At 38.1% G+C, this 17,752-nt stretch overlaps 1 protein-coding gene across 5 annotated transcripts in view; it reads right to left on the bottom strand.

Moving 5' to 3' along the window:
- The window catches only part of CSRNP3 (cysteine and serine rich nuclear protein 3), a 232,675-nt gene that overhangs the window by 17,540 nt on the left and 197,383 nt on the right, over positions 1–17,752 (bottom strand). For all 5 annotated transcript variants that reach the window (XM_066279589.1, XM_066279588.1, XM_066279591.1 and 2 more), the window contains one exon: positions 8,971–9,230. In XM_066279589.1, coding sequence (XP_066135686.1) covers positions 8,971–9,230 — 260 coding nt within the window. The remainder of the gene's footprint in view (positions 1–8,970; positions 9,231–17,752) is intronic.

Here is a 17,752-nt window from a genome sequence, read left to right on the forward strand (position 1 = left end):
CAGCAATCTCAGCATTCCAGGTCAACATTCCATCCACTGTGCCAACACAGGCCAGGCTCAAATGGTTTTTAAAATCAGAGTACTCCATTGGTTATTTTCAAATGCATTTCCTCATATTAGAGCAACAGAGGGGAAAGTCAGCAAGCTCCCTTGTTCTCTCCACAACTCATGCCCATTGTGCTTTCAAGATCTATTGCGAATAAACCAGGGAGTTTCTTAGCAACTTTAAAGTATATAATACTATAATTGTCCTACTATACATTAGATCCTCAGAACTTATTCATCTTATGACTGACTGAAAGTTTGTACCTTTGACCAACATTTTTCCCTCCCTGGTAACCACCATTCTACCTTCTGTTTCTAGGAGTTCTGCTTTTTTTAGATTCCTCATATAAGTGAGATCAGACAATATTTGTCTTTTTCTGTCTGATATATTTCACTTAGCACAATACTCTCAAGGTGCATCCATGTTACAAATGGGCAGATAGTCTTCCTTCTCATGGTTGAGTAATTTTCATGTGTATCCATATATATAGATATATATAAATATATATAAAACATAATTTTCTCTTGATATGAGTGTTGCCTTTAAATGTTTTTACCTTCTCTCAAAATATATTCACTGAATTTTCAGACTTTAGTTCAATAGATGGACCCTCTTTATTTTATGCATTCACAAGGTTCAAATTAATTGTGACCTCTCCAAAACATGCTTAGAAAACCTAATACTCTGATCCTTATTTTAGTATGTTCTTCCTTGTATCTCACAGATAGGTTCCAAGTTTCTGACAGTACCTAGGGTATTGCTGGAACTCTAACATGGAATTGAACACAGTAGTCTAAAATCTCTTCTGTTTATAAATAAATGCAGCAGAGTACCCAGAACATTCAAAGGAATATTCTCTTTTGAGACAGATACCTTAGAAGGCAACCTGGCCCTTGGACTATTTCTAGTTCAGTACACTTTCTCCCAAATAATACTGCCCTTTCAATAGCTCAAAAGAAAGCTTACCAAAAATGGTCTTTAAGGAGACTACCTATTAATCTTGGTTATCAAATCTGCCTTTATTTCTGTGTACATGTGTGTGGAAAAAAAGAGAGGCTGAAGGTAGGGGTGAGAGAGAGGTAGGAGAAACAGAGATGATACAATAATAATATTAATAACAACAGTTTTAGGCAGTGCTCTGAACACTGTACCTGCATTAACTCATTTAGCATCACAAAAACTTCATGAGATACATATTATCATTATATTCATTTTATTGATAAGGAAACTGAGGCACAGGAATGCTAAATAACTTGCTTAAGATCACAAACCATGAGGGTGTACACTAAGTCACAACCTAAATATTTTACTTTATAGCTTGTGCTTATAACTGCCATGACAATGACATATTATACACTATTTTTCTATATTTACATATATTGAACAGTCTGTTGTGTTTATTTTGTTTTAAGCATTATGTGTATAAGTACATAAGACACAAGCCTTGATCTCAAGGGATTGGAGTAAAGAAATGAGAAATCTAGAAATTTCAACCCAGTTCATAAGGATTTCTTAGTTGCGGGTGAACATGGGGCATTGAGAGTATGTAGGAGGGGCACCTAGAGGTGGGGCTAGTGGTGGAGTGAGGAAGACATGCACATCTAAGCTTAACTCTGGAGATGGAGTAGCAACTGGGTGAACTAGTGGAGGCAGAAGGCATTCCATACTGAGCAACCAGTTTCCAAGGCCTCAGGTAAACCACAGGACGAGGCAGTCATTGACCTCCAATTTATCCAGGTGACTTGACTTATATGGGATCCCTTCCTGTCTTGGTCCATAAGCAAATAAAAAGCAAATAAAGAGCAGGCCTTCAGAGAGCAGTTATTCTGTTGCCCTGCCTTAGCCACCTTACAGCTGTTAAGGTATAACTTAATTCATGATTTAATTTAATGATTGTTATATACTCATCCTATGTATGTGTACATTTATTTATATTGATCTCAAGGTCAAGGACTCTAAGAGAGTGTGTGCATGTGCTTATTTTGTTCAATAATAATACTTAATATGGAACTTAGTCCTTGGGCTACTGTGTAAATTTGTCCAAACTCACTCTACAAATGAAAAGATTGTAACTTTTTTTAAAACAGATAGAATGGAAACATCTTAATTTTATAAATCTGTCTGTTATGTACTGATAAGTATGAGTAAACAGTTTACAAAGTCCAACAAAGTAAAACCTTTGCCTGTCTAAATATGCTTAAGGGATGGGACACATTACTGTCAGGATCAGGGAAGTGACTCTGAAACTGTACTGGATCAAGTTCAAGAGTGGCTCAAAGAAAAATAAACTTCCAATCCCTTTTTCTTTTAAATATCACATAGTGGGTGAATTCCACTATACATTTCAAGGTGATGTGATTTTTGGTGAATTAAGTGCCTGAGAAAAATGCAAAGTGACTATGAGAGAGAAACAATACTAAAAATACAGATCAACTAAAATGTTAAAAATAAGAAACCCATAAAAATACTTATTTTTAGTGGATAAAAGTATTCTTAGTAATAAAGTCTCCTAGTTGTTATATAAAGCTATTAACACATGTAAACATTACAGTGAAAATAAGGATGTGAAAAAATAATGAAATTTTACAAACACTACCTACCGCCTATTGTGATGACAATGCTGTTGAAAATGACCCAACCTACCATATATTGAAAGCTGGTCACTGAACACTATCCTTTGTATACCTTATCTCAACTAATTTGCAAACAATCTTATGGAGTATTTTTTTTAATAGTTGAGGAAATTGGATTCTTGAGAAGATAACTTGCCAAAGTCTAACTACATAGCTAATTAATGATTCTACAGAGAATCAAGACTATTTGATAACCAAAGCTGGATCAAGGTTTGCAAGACCAGTTTAGAGTAAAAACTCTTAGAGTAACAGTAAACTGTATAGAAGAAAAGGATATGGTTGTAGCCAAACTCCACGAGCTGGTCTCAGTGTTTGTTGCAAGGTAGGAGACAAATAAGAAGTACAAGCTTCCTTAGAATGAGCTCATTCAGAAATGAAAAATATGATTCAGACAGAGAAAAAAGAGCTCAAGGTGAAGAAGACAGGAAGCAAGCTGAAGATGTGACCTTCTCACCAGTCAGCATTACTTTTATTTTGTGGGCATGTGGAGATGGACTTTCTTTTTTCTTTTCTTTTTTTTGTATTTTTCTGAAGCTGGAAACGGGGAGAGACAGTCAGACAGACTCCCGCATGCGCCCGGGATCCACCTGGCACGCCCACTAGGGGCGACGTTCTGCCCACCAGGGGGCGATGCTCTGCCCCTCCGGGGCGTTGCTCTGCCGCGACCAGAGCCACTCTAGCGCCCGAGGCAGAGGCCACAGAGCCATCCCCAGCGCCCGGGCCATCTTTGCTCCAATGGAGCCTTGGCTGCGGGAGGGGAAGAGAGAGACAGAGAGGAAGGAGGGGGTGGGGAGGGGGTGGGGGTGGAGAAGCAAATGGGCGCTTCTCCTGTGTGCCCTGGCCAGGAATCGAACCCGGGTCCCCCAGAGATGGCCTTTCTAATAGAGACAGCAGACGAAACCGGTCCTAATGACAGCTACCACTGTCAAACTAATATGTCACTCTTAATTTTCTCACCGGACTTTCAACATATATGCCCTGGCCTATATTTAGTTAGCATAGTATGCTGCTTAATTTTGTAATAACATATTAGTTTTGGTGATTCCAATATAATGTGAACACATTGAGGACAGGGACCACATCTGTCTTGCTCACCACTTTATCCTCAGCACCATGTTAATTATAATAGCACAATAACTGATTAATAAATATTAATGAATAAATAATAATCTTAATCACTATGCTATACTGGCATTTGACAAAATAGCTTGTGCATATGACATGGCAAATATTTGGAATATTCAAGTTTTCTATTTGGTGTTGGGACAAGCCTCTATTTGGGGATGTATTCTGAAAGTAAAGGCAGTAAGTATTCTCTTGAGCAATCTCTATGGTGTTCTGTAGGGATAAGTGGAGTTAAAAAAAGTATCATGACCAATAGACTCTGACTCATCTAATAAAGAACTAGTATGAGGAAGTAGTTAAAAAAACACATCCAAAAATTTAGTAATGATGGGTTTGAGATAATAGTTTATATCTGCCATCTCTCACAAACCCCTAATCCCTTATATCTCCTGGGTCATTTAATACTTTCACCTGAAGGTTACTTAAATCTCAGGACTGTCGTGAGGATCCAAGGGGCAGAGAAGTGTAATGTTGCATGGGTAGCCACTCAATAAATAAAACAGAGTCATAAATGTAAGATGGAGGGTGAAGAGATAGAGAAATCATTTGAATGTTGATAATTAAAGGAACTCTTTTTATGAGGAAAGAAAGCAAATGACCAAGCATTCAAGAAACACATGACTGAGAAATTGAGAAAAGTGTCCAGTATATCCCTGGAAAGCACTGGAGATGGTATCAAAGTGGAGATAACCTTGATCTCAGAAAGGAGAGGAAGAACAATCAAGGCTGAAAAAACATTGAGAAAGAGAGGTCAGTCAGAGCTGTGAAAGCTAAATCATATTTCCTAGAACAAGGTGGTAGAATCCAGTAAGCTATAACCCAGAGGCATTGGAAGCCAAGTCTCTTTGAAATGTACAAACGGCTGCCTAATGCATTTCACAGATACATGTGAAATGGGAATAAAGGCTAATGTAATTGTTCAACACTGTGGTGCAGATGATGAAGTCTAAGCACTTAATTTGGAAAAGAGTACAGTATTACGATGACTACATTGATTACTGTGAAGAATATGACATGTTTGAATGGGCTTGACAGAGAAAAAGAACTGTGCTCTGTAATTTAGAAATCCAAAGATAGGAACATGCATTTTATTTAATCAGCGCTCTCTATTAATTACTTTTAGACAGTGTTTGAAACACAAACATCACCAACAAAAAGGACACATTTGAACCCCCCAAATAAAATTAAGTTGTTCTACAAACCTAAGTGTACATATTATTTCTCAATATATCTATCTCATAATTTGATTAAAAGATAAATTACAAAATAATAAAGAAAATTTATAATAAAAACTAATTTGTATTCTTACTTTGTTCTCAAAATATTTATTATAAGAAAACAAGAAGTGTGTACATTTCTCTTGATTAATTTTCCACTATTCAAGCCCCATTGAAAGAGGTGCCATTGATTACATTGGGTTCTCTGTTTGAAACCTAAGACACCTGGAAAGACACTGAGTCACAGCGGAAAGAGAGACTTTTCTTTACTGTTTTAGGGCTGTTGTTTCTCAAGTAGGAGGAAAACTACCCAGTTCCAAGTCCAGTGAGTTTCCTGTACTGTTTTGTCTGGTCTTTGGAAAGTGTTTGTCTTATCAGATGCTGCCTTCCCTCGACTTACTCAATCGGCAGTTTACTGCCTCTCACAGCGGACCACCTCCAGGTAAAACCAAAGTGGCAAAATTCATTTTCAGCAATCCTGGCTTTCCTCTTGTGACCTTCCTGCTGCTCCAGTGAAAATAAGAAAAATCAATTCAGCTACATTTGTTGTGCTACTTACCTCAGGGGTACTTAACTTTTCAAAGCAAATGTTGCTAATATTAAAAGTGAAAGTTTTGGATAGCTAATGTTTTTGGATAGTTAATTTTAGATTTTGGATAGCTAAACTTTATACCAGTAGCATCAATGATATTATGAAATTTCAAAAACTATAAATGTTAATATGCTAGAGAAATTATAATTAAAATATACAAGCTCTTCTCCATTAATTCTCCTCAGGAGTGTGTACGTGTGTGTGTGTGTGTGTGTATGTTTAAAGCAAACTGGTCCAAATTGCTGTGATCTTTTATTAAGTTTATGTGAAGTGTGTTTCTCCCTTTCTGAATACTTTCAGTTCACTGAGGCTAAGTTCAGATCACCTTAGTGTCCTATTATCATTTTTGCTTGTTATTCATTTGAAAGAAGCTATGATTTCCAAATGATTTTTGTTTATACCCTCACCAAAAGAGAAACTGCACATGTTCACTTCTCTACTTATCAATGACAAAAAAAAAACCAAAACCAAAAACAAAACAAGACACGACACCCACTTGGATGATTGCCTCTTCAACTTTAACACTAAGCACGATGAAAAAAGTAATCAATAGTAGACTGCTATTTTTGCTTCTTTTTTCTTCAGCTTGATAGAAAAAAAAAAGAAACAAAAGTAGGTAAATACAAATTATAGTATCAGAATATATGAGTGCCTGACATGAAGGAAGGTTCCTGAAGCTGTGTGGCTCCCCTTCATTTCATCACATGCACAGTGTGCTTCAAAGTTCACCACAATAAATCTTTTGGTTTTCAGAGAGAATTATAGAGTCCCAGCTGTTAAAAACCACTGCACACAGTACTAAACCTCAGAAAGGGATGGCTCCCTATAGGTACATAGCTTGTCTTTCCCAATGCCTGTAGAGGATAATCAATTAATTCTAGAAGATGAAGTAACAAGATAGTATAACCACTGTTCTGTTGAATGAGCCAGCTATATAACATGTCTATGCTTCTTTCTCTTTAGCTGTACACACAGTCTCATAATTTACCTACTCCATTGGGCGTTTGTTAGGATTAAATTAAATAATGCTTATAAAAGTCCTGACAAGTAAAACCCACTAAATGAATGGTAGCCATTACTACTGTTCTGCCAAAATTTGAGTCTGAAGAATGATTTCATTCTTTGGTTAGCAGGCAGAGTTGGTTTGTATTGGGTAAAAGGCAGAGGGTGAATTTCAGAAGCAAACCTGAAAATAATTATTAAAATTAAGCTACAACAAAGCAATCATGGACAACAACAATATGGTGGATTGTTACCAAAAAATCTATAGGGGCTTTCAATGAAATCTGTCAAAAATAACCTCCAAAGGAAATATGAAACATGCTCTAGGCCGATTGTGTCCAGCTTAATTTAAGTGACTGCCTTCTTATGCAACTGGCAACAAGGCACATGCATAAATTGAAAAATACATAAAAACAAGGTGTTTTGAAACATACATCACACCTCTGCCAACTGGTTTTATACTGGAAATTAAAGATACAGGTAATGGCCTGACCTGTGGTGGTGCAGTGGATAAAGCGTCAACCTGGAAACGCTGAGGTTGCCAGTTCAAAAAAAAACCCTGAGCTTGCCTGGTCAAGGCACATATGGGAGTTGATGCTTCCTGCTCCTCCCCCCTTCTCTCTCTCTCTCTGTCTTTCTCTCTCTCCCTCCCCTCTCTATAATGAATAAATAAAATCTTTAAAAAAAAAGATACAGATAATGAAGGTATGCTTATGGCACTTCAGCTATTTAATAAGTCACCCTTTATTTTAAGTACTCCGGATTACCTGGAAAGATTTTATTTTTGTCATTAGATAACGATGGGAGAACATTTCCTATATATTGGTAGGTTGATGGATCATTGCAAATATAAAAGGTGCCTTAGGTCGATGAAAGAAGTTTTTGGAGCTATGTTTCTCTCTACTTAATCTCTAATGTGGCAAAGCAATAGGTGTCTCCACCTGGACACCTTCCTGATAGCTCTTTAAAAACTCAAAAGCCCCTGAAAATCAGTATGTCAAAAAACGATCTCATTGTCTACCCCTCCTGCATACCTCCAGCCCCAAGCTGCACCTCTTCCTGGATTGCTGGTCGTGTTCTTGTCATAGAGTTAGGCAGCTTCATCCATAACCCTTTCACCTTTGTAAGCCAGAGATTTAGGAGTCATTCTTTTTCTTCCAAATCCACCCATTATCATGGACTGTTGATTTTACTTCCTAAATTTTTTCCTCTGTCCATCTCTTTTCATCTTCTGCACCATCACTGTAATGTAACTCACCATCATGTTCTCCTGGACTATTGCAAAGTCTCTTACCTCGTTTAACTCCCCATGCTAACCCCTCCCCCACAACATGACTGTCCCCGCTCCCAAAATATTCTCACATTACATCATGAACCAGATCGCTTCTCCTGCCATGCCAACCCCATGCTGGAAACTGCTGAATGATTTGTGATGGCCTTAGGATGAAGAGGGAAAAAAATGCTTTAATATGATCTACAGGCGTGACCTGTGGTGGTGCAGTGGATAAAGCGTCGACCTGGAACGCTGAGGTCGCCGGTTCAAAGCCCTGCACTTGTCTGGTCAAGGTACATATGGGAGTTGATGCTTCCTGCTCCTCGCCCCCCCTCTCACTCTCTCTTCTCTAAAATGAATAAATAAAATAAAGTTTAAAAAAATAACTTAAATAAAAAAACAATAGCTTTAATATGATCTACAAAGCTCTATCTCAACTTCGCGTTGTCCCCCCGTTTCTGTCTCCGCTCCAGCCACACCAGCCTCCGTGTGCTCACTGGGCGTCCTCCTGCCACAAGCAGCCAGCTCTTCCTGCTGCTGGACCCATTTTGACGACCCCCTTTCGCCTAGTTATCTGCTCAGATCTCAGCCCAGTTGTCATTCCCTAGAGGAAACCTTCTTTGACTTTCAGATCACATTGATTCCTTGTTACACACTTCCATAGGTCCTTGCAACTTCCCTTCATAGAACTTAAAGAAGCTGTGACTTTATTTTGTCTGCATGATTGATATTTTTTTCCTGTTAACACCTAATTTCCAGGAGAAAGGGGATCTTGATACCAGTGAACCCAGCCCAAGCACAGGGTCTATGATCTAGAATAACTCAATAACACACACTTATAGAATGAATTATGAATAAACAACGCTTGGTAAATTTTCCACACTACTTTCAACGTGAAGATACTATATACTGTTTTTGCTATTAAAAAAAAAAAAAAGGAACAAAGCCTCGGCCACAGCCTGTTGTAGGAAATGCTCAGTCTGGCCTGTAAATATAAACATGAAAATGGTTAACTCAACCAAATTGAAAAAAAAAAATAGGCCACGAGGTTTTGCAAAAAAGGAATTTCATGTGTTGTTTACCTTCAATTTTAAAGAGTTCAGCTTTTCCTCCCTTAGGTGCTCTCGTAACATCTCCCGGTGGAGCCGCTCCTGCTCGCGGGCGAACTCGCCCAGCGTGTACTGGCGCACGCTGTTGTGGCGGCTGGACATGCCCAGCGTGCTGCCCCCTTGGCTGGGCACGCTCGTGAAGCCCTGCCTCCTGGTGAAGTAGTACACGGTGACACAGCTGAAGTGCACATTCTTGGTCCTCGGCCGCTTCTCCCTTTTGAGGATGGAGGAAGCTGAAAGAGAAAGAAATGACAGGGTGAGCACCTAGGGCAGCCGTTACACCCGAATCTTGGGTCAATCCTTTTTGGCGGGGAGGCACAAAAATGTCACATCTCAGAGTTCGCACAGATGTCCCTTTCCTTTCTTAAGTCTTTTTCTAGCTGTGGTGGAGTAGACGTTTAAGTCCTATAACGCTAGTCTAAACAAACTTTTAGGAAAGTTGCCAGTAGTCTATGAATCAGTAGCAGAATTTAATTTCTCACTTTCCTTAACCTCTGTTTTTGGTTTTATGGTTTTCACAAGAGTTGCATCATACTATAATCAGAAAAGACACATCCTGCAAACCTTCACACTTTGGATCTTATTCTGATATCAAAGGCACTTGGCATTAAAAAAAAAGTGTCTATTAAAAAATTTTAGGAAATCCCAAAAAGCAATACAAATTTACAAAAAAACTCACTGGCATTATGTAGATAGTTTTACCATCTAAATCTAACAAAGTTTTTATTTGACATGAATCTCACTAAATAGCTAATATTACGGGCAGTAGGGTTTTAATCTAAGTGTCCACTGAGACCATGGAAAACGCCATGAGATATTTTATTACTGGGTAGACTCTAACCGTTAGAGGGACATCAAGATGCACAGCCCATCATGAAGGGTTGAGATACACACTGTGGTTGACAGAAAGTCACACATTACAACCAGATCTTTTTAGAGATGAAAGACATGCCAGTCATCATCTAGCCCAGTCTTTTTATTTTATAGTGAAGTGACCCAGGTTCGCAGAATTTGAGTGATTTCTTTCAGTGTTGGTAGTGACAAAACTAATCTTAAACCTAAAAGCTCCCAGTCTGGTGCTACATGATATGATGCTTCTCCATTGGGAAAGGAAAGGTACAATGAATTGAAGAGAAAGACAAAGAATCATGCTGTTATGGATTGAATTGTGCTACCCCAACCCCAAAATAGGGTGAAGTTCAAACATTCACCAACCCAGAATGTAAACTTATTAGGGAATAGCGTCTTCACAGAGGTGATCAAGTTAAGGTGAAGTCTTTAGGGTGGGTCTTAATCCAATATGAATGGTGTTCATATAAAAGGGAAACATTGAGACACAGACATGCAGAGGGATGATGTAAAGAGACAATGGGAAGCCCAATGAAGATGGATAGAGATGGGGGTTATGCTGCCAAAGCCAAGGAATGTCTGGGGCTACTGGAAACAGAAAAAGGCTTGCAACAATCCTTCCCATACAGCTTTCAGAGGGTGTGTGGCCCTGTCAAAACCTTTAATTTAATTTTCTATTCTCCAGAACTGTGAGACAAGAAATTCTTCTTGTTCTAAGCCACTGAGCTGGTGGCATTTTGTTATAGTAGACTTAGGAAACTAATACACATACACAAGTAGAAAAACACAAAGAAACAATAAAGCTAAGAAGAAATCCTTGAATAACAAACAATAATATAAATGAACAATTCTGGAGTGCTTCCCAAGTTCTGTATTATGCAAAAAACATTATGTGCATTATCTCATTTTATTCTTACAACCTCTTGGGTTGATATTACCTATGTCTCCATTTTGAGGAAACCAGGTCACTGAATGTGAAATAGCAAGGCCAAGGTCATATAACCAGTGGTAAAGCTGGGATTTGTTATTCCTGAGCCCAGGATTTTAAATATCCCGTCACAGAGAGAGCAAAAGTCACTCTCAGGGAGTTAGTTGCACAAGGCTAACAGATGTTAACTTCTACTGTTCCTTTTGTTTGTTTGTTTGTTTATTTATTTATTGAGAGAGAAAAAGAAAAAGAGAGAGGAAAGGGAAGAGAGAGAGACAGAAGCATCAACTCATTGCTCTACCTACTTGTGCACCCATTGATTGCTTCTCATTTGTGCCCTGACTGGGGTTTGAACTGGTAACCTTGGGTGAAGCCAGCATCCTTGGTGTTCCAAGATGACATTCTATCTACTGTGTCACTGGCAATTGCTACTATCTTTAAAGATGACTTTGATTTGGAAGGCTGTATAAGCAATGGGAAAAAAAAAAGACTAGAAAATAATCTTGGATTTATGTAAGAATCTTCTTCCAAGAGGGCTCAAGTTTTTTTGTGTCATTCCCTCACCCTATCCTACAAAATATACAAGCAAAATACAGAGAGGTTGCTATGATTAATCTCATTTCATAGATTCCTTTATTCAATAAGTATAAACCAAGGACCTACTATGTGCCAGGCACTTTCTAGATGATTGGATACATTGGTGAATAAACCAGATGGTAATGCCTGCCTGTGAAACTTGTTTCCAGTGACGAGAAACAGACTGAATGAACAGACTCAGAAGAATATAGAGTAAGAGAAATATGACATTTGGGCTAGAATTTAGCTTTCCCAACTTCCCCTCCTCCCTACTGTTATACTTCTCCAAAGGAGATTGCCAGAAAGCAAATGCTTTCAAACATGTACATAATTTCCCCATTTATTTATGTGTATGTTTATTGCAACATATATTACTTACGATACAATTTTCAACTTTGATTTCAATGCTCTGATCTCCTTCATAACTGCACGTTTAAATCATCCCCCGAAAGAGAAGAACTTATAAAAATATAAAAGATCACCGTAGAAAGCAAAATTCAACAATCTACCTAGTGATCTGATAACCTCATCTGTCGCCCCTTACAGCAGGCTAGAGCTTCTAATTTTGGGGTGATAACCTTCAACATTTTTCACCCTTGATATCATAAAATTGATAGCCTTAAGCCATTGTCTTTCAAGGCCATACATTTACAGATAAGAAAAAAAATGTAGTAATTTAAGATAATTATAAAATCTCTGACAATTTTATTACTTATTTCTTTTTAGAATACTGATGGTACTCTAGACAAATTTTCTTCTTAAAAATTTATTTACATCTTGTGCCTATATTTTTAGATCATAAGAACTCTTTAGCCTGACCAGGCAGTGGTGCAGTGACTGGGACACGGAGGACCCACGGCTTGAGCCCAAGGTTGCTTGCTTGATCAAGGGGTCACTCAATCTGCTGTAGCCCCCCCTTCAAGGTACATATGAGAAAGCAATCAATGAAGAACTAAGGTGCTTCAACAAAGAATTGATGCTTCTCATCTCTCTCCCTTCCTGTCTGTCCCTCTTTCAGTATCTCTCTGTTTCTGTCACACACACAAAAGAATTCTTTAACCTTCTGCATGAATATATTGTATCACAATTTCCTAAAAAAAACAGATTATCTTTTCCCAGAAAGTCAGTTTAGAGAAGATTTTTTAATAGAGAGTAGGGGGCCCTTCCCCTGGGCTCTTGGCATTGTCAACATCGGCACATTATGCCAGGATCAGTGTTGCTTCTTATCCCACAAGGATTTATAATTCAACCTTGCACTTATGCTTGTTTTAGCATTTGCATATTATAAATAGCACTGAAAGAAGAATGATTGAAAAGCCTACAAAATATATTTAAAAGGAAGGCTTTGAAATACTATAAGGTCAGCCTTATGAGAGATATTTTAAGAGTGGTTTTCCTGAATTTAAGAGCCACCCACGTCTCTCTTCTGATTCAATTGGAGCACTAGAATGGGCCTTTGTGGGCTGCTGTACCCAGCCTCCAGGCCCCAAACTGACTAACATCACAAAATGAAGTCATAAAAAAAAAAGAGTCTGTGTTCTTCAAGCCTGGAAAAACCAGACAAATGCATTCAACACATCTGCCGTAGGGAATTTGAAACCTCTCTGATATACCTACCTAGTAAATTGTGTCCTTTAGAGAATGATTGAACTCATCTTTGTGTCTCTACAGAGTTTAGTGTTTGTTCAGTGTACTACTGTGAGGTCAAGAGGGGAGAAAAGGTGGGAGGAGATGTCTTTCATTACTGCTTTAAAAAATAATTGGTCTGTTTTCATGCACAATACCTAGTTTTTGGTGTCTTTCAGCTCATTTTCTTTTATCCCATTCACAGTTACCCCACTGAAGCAGGAAGAAGTGTCAAAATGCAACAGTACTATATATATGGCCTTGGAACAGCTCTTGGAAACACTATTATGGTTACCACATCAGGGCATACTGGTGTTACTGTAAAATGATCACATATTATTAAGATAATGATGATATTTATAAAGTTTTTTTTTATTTACAGAGTTAAACTTAACAGGGTGACATTGATCAGTAAGAGTACATAGGTATCAGGTAAAGCATTTAAACTGTTGACTGTGTTGTGTACCCATTGCCCAAAGTCAAATCACTCTCTGTCACTGCATACTTATCCCTCTTTACTCCCCTCCCCCACCCATATTTATAAATTAAGAAAACAAACAGCACAGAGTGACTGATATTAGCTATTCACAGAAGTTATTCTTCCTAAAAAAAAATTGCTTTAGAAATGAATGGGAAAAAATTGGAAAATTGAGTAATCACGATACCAGATTAAGAATTTACTTAGATAAAATAAAATAACTTGTATCATAAATTATATAACAAGTTCATGCACAGAGTGGATTAAAAATGGAATCCAAAACTAGAAATAGGACAGTGTGTTTCCAGGACAATTTGGATGAACCAGTGTCCTGATGAAACCAATATTCTGGATACTCTGATCCCACCATTGAGATGAGTCTATCAGCATATCACAGATAAATCATATCAGGTTCTAGGAAACGACTTTGCTCCATTTCCATACCATAAAACAACCTGTTCATATTATCTGGATTATACCTCCACATCAATAAGACTAACAAGTTGACTCATCAATGTTATTTCTTAATGAAAATAATTAAATTTGTTTCAAATTTTTCACTTTAGCCATTCGTGGATGTGGTTAGTGTGTATCACACCATCTGAACTGCCTTCTCCGCATGCACAGAGACTAGCAAGGATCCGGGCCAGTAAAGCTGAAGACCAGACTCCAGGCCATTAATTCCAACATAGTAGAGCCCCCCCAGAGCTCACGCTGGCACAGTAAACCAGTCACCTTCTCAGTGTAGACTTGTTCTTTTTTGTGCCAACAACTATTAGCAAAGCCATGTTATAGCTGGACAGGCAGAAAACAGTCAACAGAGCTAAGTGTTTAGCACTAAATTTAGCACATGGAAGTTGAGAGCCTGTGATCCAATCTGATGTTAAACAAGAGGTAAATTATGGAAAATATTAATTCTACTATTAGGGACTAAAGTCAATAATACACTTCTTTCCCTTATGCACTATACTCAAAAGGCATGAATTAGATGATTTATAAGTTTATATTTTGAGTTCATTTGGCATTTATCTGGGGGAAATTTAATAGAAGCAAAGTAAGATTGTTGAAATTAAGTTGTTTATCTTGGTAAGTCCTGAGCAATTAAAACTCATGTTTTTAAAACATACAGACCAAATTAATAAGGGGTTCTGAAAGTGTGCATGTTGTTCTAATTTTTTGAAGAACAAATCAAGATCAAATCTGACTTATGAAGTCATTAAACTTTAGTTTATAAACCAAATATCTAGTTTAATCAGAAAATCTTTTATATAGAAATTAGCCTAATAGTTTAGATAGTAAATCAATTTCCAATGGTTAAAGTTATGAAGATTTAAAAAAAATTATTAAGCTTTACAAGTGACTTCTGCAAATTCCTGTGGTCACATTCAAACATTTTATCCATCTTGACATGATTGTCAAAGTTGGCGCTTCCTGATGAGGGTGTCAGCCACATGGTCTCAAATCTTAACCATAAGTAAGGAGTGAAAATCAATCTAGTAACCAAGAAATATAGGAGTAGTTCCTTTGAAAATAAAGTCTAGTTTGCTATCAAAAGCAATTCATCCTTGCTTTAATTTTCCTTCTTTACTCCTTTAAGTTACATCCTCAAGTTTCCTGAATATAGTTGTCCCAATTGTGTCTTTTGTTATTTTGTCAGGTAAGGCATTTAGGGGATGTAAATCAAGTGGGAGAAACTCCAAAAGACTGATACTCTGGGGGCCTGGATGAATAAGAGGCAAAATGAAAGTAAAGACTAATTGGAAATATATTTTTTTCAACCATGCACAAAACCCAAATTTCCTGAAGTATGGAATGTAAAATGATCTATTACAAATATTATATTATGTTATACTCAGTGTGATATTTCATACTCACTTGTGAAGGCTATAAAACACACCAAACAATCACAAACAGAAGAGACTCTCCCAAACACTGGACATGTTCTAGGCAATTTTGTGTACACCCAATATTTTGAAATGAAAGTGCTTTGTGTTTCAAAAAAGGTACTGAAACAGTCAGCAAAGATAAGAAAATGTTAGAATCCACCAAATAAACAGCAAATCAGGAACAGTTTTTTTCTTCTTTACTGTCTCTGTTACAATGAAAGTAGCATTAAAAAAACAGAAGATCAAAGAAAAATAGATTCTGCCTATAGTGATACTTGTGATGTCAAAGCCACATTTGTATTTGGTTCTTAAAGTGTGATTGATAGCTCTAAATGCTTTTAAAATTGTAGCAATTTGACACTAAAATCTATGTAAACACAATAAATTAAAATAAATAAAACTGTAGCAATCTCTCTCCTCAGCTTCTAAATGCTACTCTTCCCTATCTCAAACCAACCAGCCAACTTATATACTAGTTAGTAAAGCAGCAAATAGATGGAACCACATAAATGATGACAAACATACACAAGAACCAGCCATTCTTCTGATTTTAGTCCCTCTGTAGAGGAGGAATAATTTTTGTAATTCACAGATAATATTAGGTAGTTTAATCATTTAGCTGCATTTTCCATTCTAATATTAAGTTCAAAGTATTCAAAATGGATTACCCTGAAGACTAATAGCATCTTTTGTGCACTGCAGCTTCTGGAGTAAAATATATAATTTAAGATGAGACCCTTTTGTTTAAGTCACTAGTTTATAAAAACAAAACCAAAAATAAAACCCTCTTGTATAAGACTATGTGAAATAATAAGTATACTATCCATAAATGTACAAATACCACAAGTGCATTTAAACAAAAGATATTAACAAGAATAAAAATAATATAAAAAGATGACACTTGAGGCTGGATGACTAAAACCTTGTTTTAGATCATAAACATACATGTCATGTCATCATCCATTCAGTGTGTCGGCTACATCCACACAATCACGCAAGAGAAGTGTGTGGAGGAAAACAGCTCTCTCCTGAGTCTCTCCAGACAGCTACAACCCAGGCTGCTCAGTGCACTGCAAGCAGAATTTGATATTTAGAGGAGTAGCTTATTTATTTTCTTCCACATCATCTGTATACTATATTGTGTGTTTATCACTCTAAGTCAAGTTTCCATCCATCACTATTTGTAGATTAATAGCATAATCATCTGTTTGTAATTCTCAGCTTAGAAAAAAAGTATGTTTACCACCCAGGATTTTTATGTACATTCTGCAAGCTGTATATAAAAATTAAGTGTAGTCTGACCAGGTGGTGGTGCAGTAGACAGAGCATTGGACTGGGACGCAGAAGACCCAGGTTCAAAACACCGAGGTTGCTGGCTTGAGTGCGGGCTTGCCAGCTTGAATGTGGGGTGGCTGGCTTGAACAAAGGGTCACTTGCTCTTCTGTAGCCCCCTGCCCCCGTCAAGGCACATATGAGAAAGCAATCAATGAACAACAAAGGTGCTGCAAGAAGAATTGATGCTTCTCATCTCTCTCCCTTCTTATCTGTCTGTCCCTCTCTCTGTCTCTGTCACACACAAACACAAAAAATTAAGTGTAAACTTTGACTCTCCAGCTTTGATCTCATAAACAATTAAAATTATTAACTCACAAAGAGAAGTCATTTTTCAAAACCAGCAATTTTTTAAAAGGGGGGTCAGACAGGGTCAGACAGACAGTTAGTGGCTCAGCGGTAGAGCGTCGGCCTGGCATGCGGGGGACCCGGGTTCGATTCCCGGCCAGGGCACATAGGAGAAGCGCCCATTTGCTTCTCCACTCCCCCCTTCCTCTCTGTTTCTTCCCCTCCCGCAGCCAAGGCTCCATTGGAGCAAAGATGGCCCGGGCGCTGGGGATGGCTCCTTGGCCTCTGCCCCAGGCGCTAGAGTGGCTCTGGTCGCGGCAGAGCGACCCCCCCCAGGGGCAGAGCATCGCCCCCTGGTGGGCACAGCGTCGCCCCTGGTGGGCGTGCCGGATGGATCCCAGTCGGGCGCATGCGGGAGTCTGTCTGACTGTCTCTCCCTATTTCCAGCTTCAGAAAAATACAAAAAAAAAAAAAAAAAATACAGACAGATAGTTAGGGAGAGAGATGAGAAGCATCAACTCATAGTTGTGGCACCCTAGTTGTTCATCAATTGCTTTCTCATATGTGCATTTGACTTGGGGGGCTCCAGCTAAGCCAGTGACCCCTTGCTGAAACCAGCAACTTTGGGCTTAAGCTAGCAACCATGGGATTATGTCTATGATCCCATGCTCAAGCCGGCGACCTTAGGGTTTTGAACCTGAATCCTCAGCAATCCCAGGCTGATGCTCTATCCACTGTACGACTGCCTGGTCAGACAAAACTAGTAATTTTTCATCCTCACATTTCTACTTA

Source organism: Saccopteryx bilineata, chromosome 5 (assembly GCF_036850765.1).
Source record: "Saccopteryx bilineata isolate mSacBil1 chromosome 5, mSacBil1_pri_phased_curated, whole genome shotgun sequence".
NCBI classification, from domain to species: Eukaryota; Metazoa; Chordata; class Mammalia; order Chiroptera; family Emballonuridae; genus Saccopteryx; species Saccopteryx bilineata.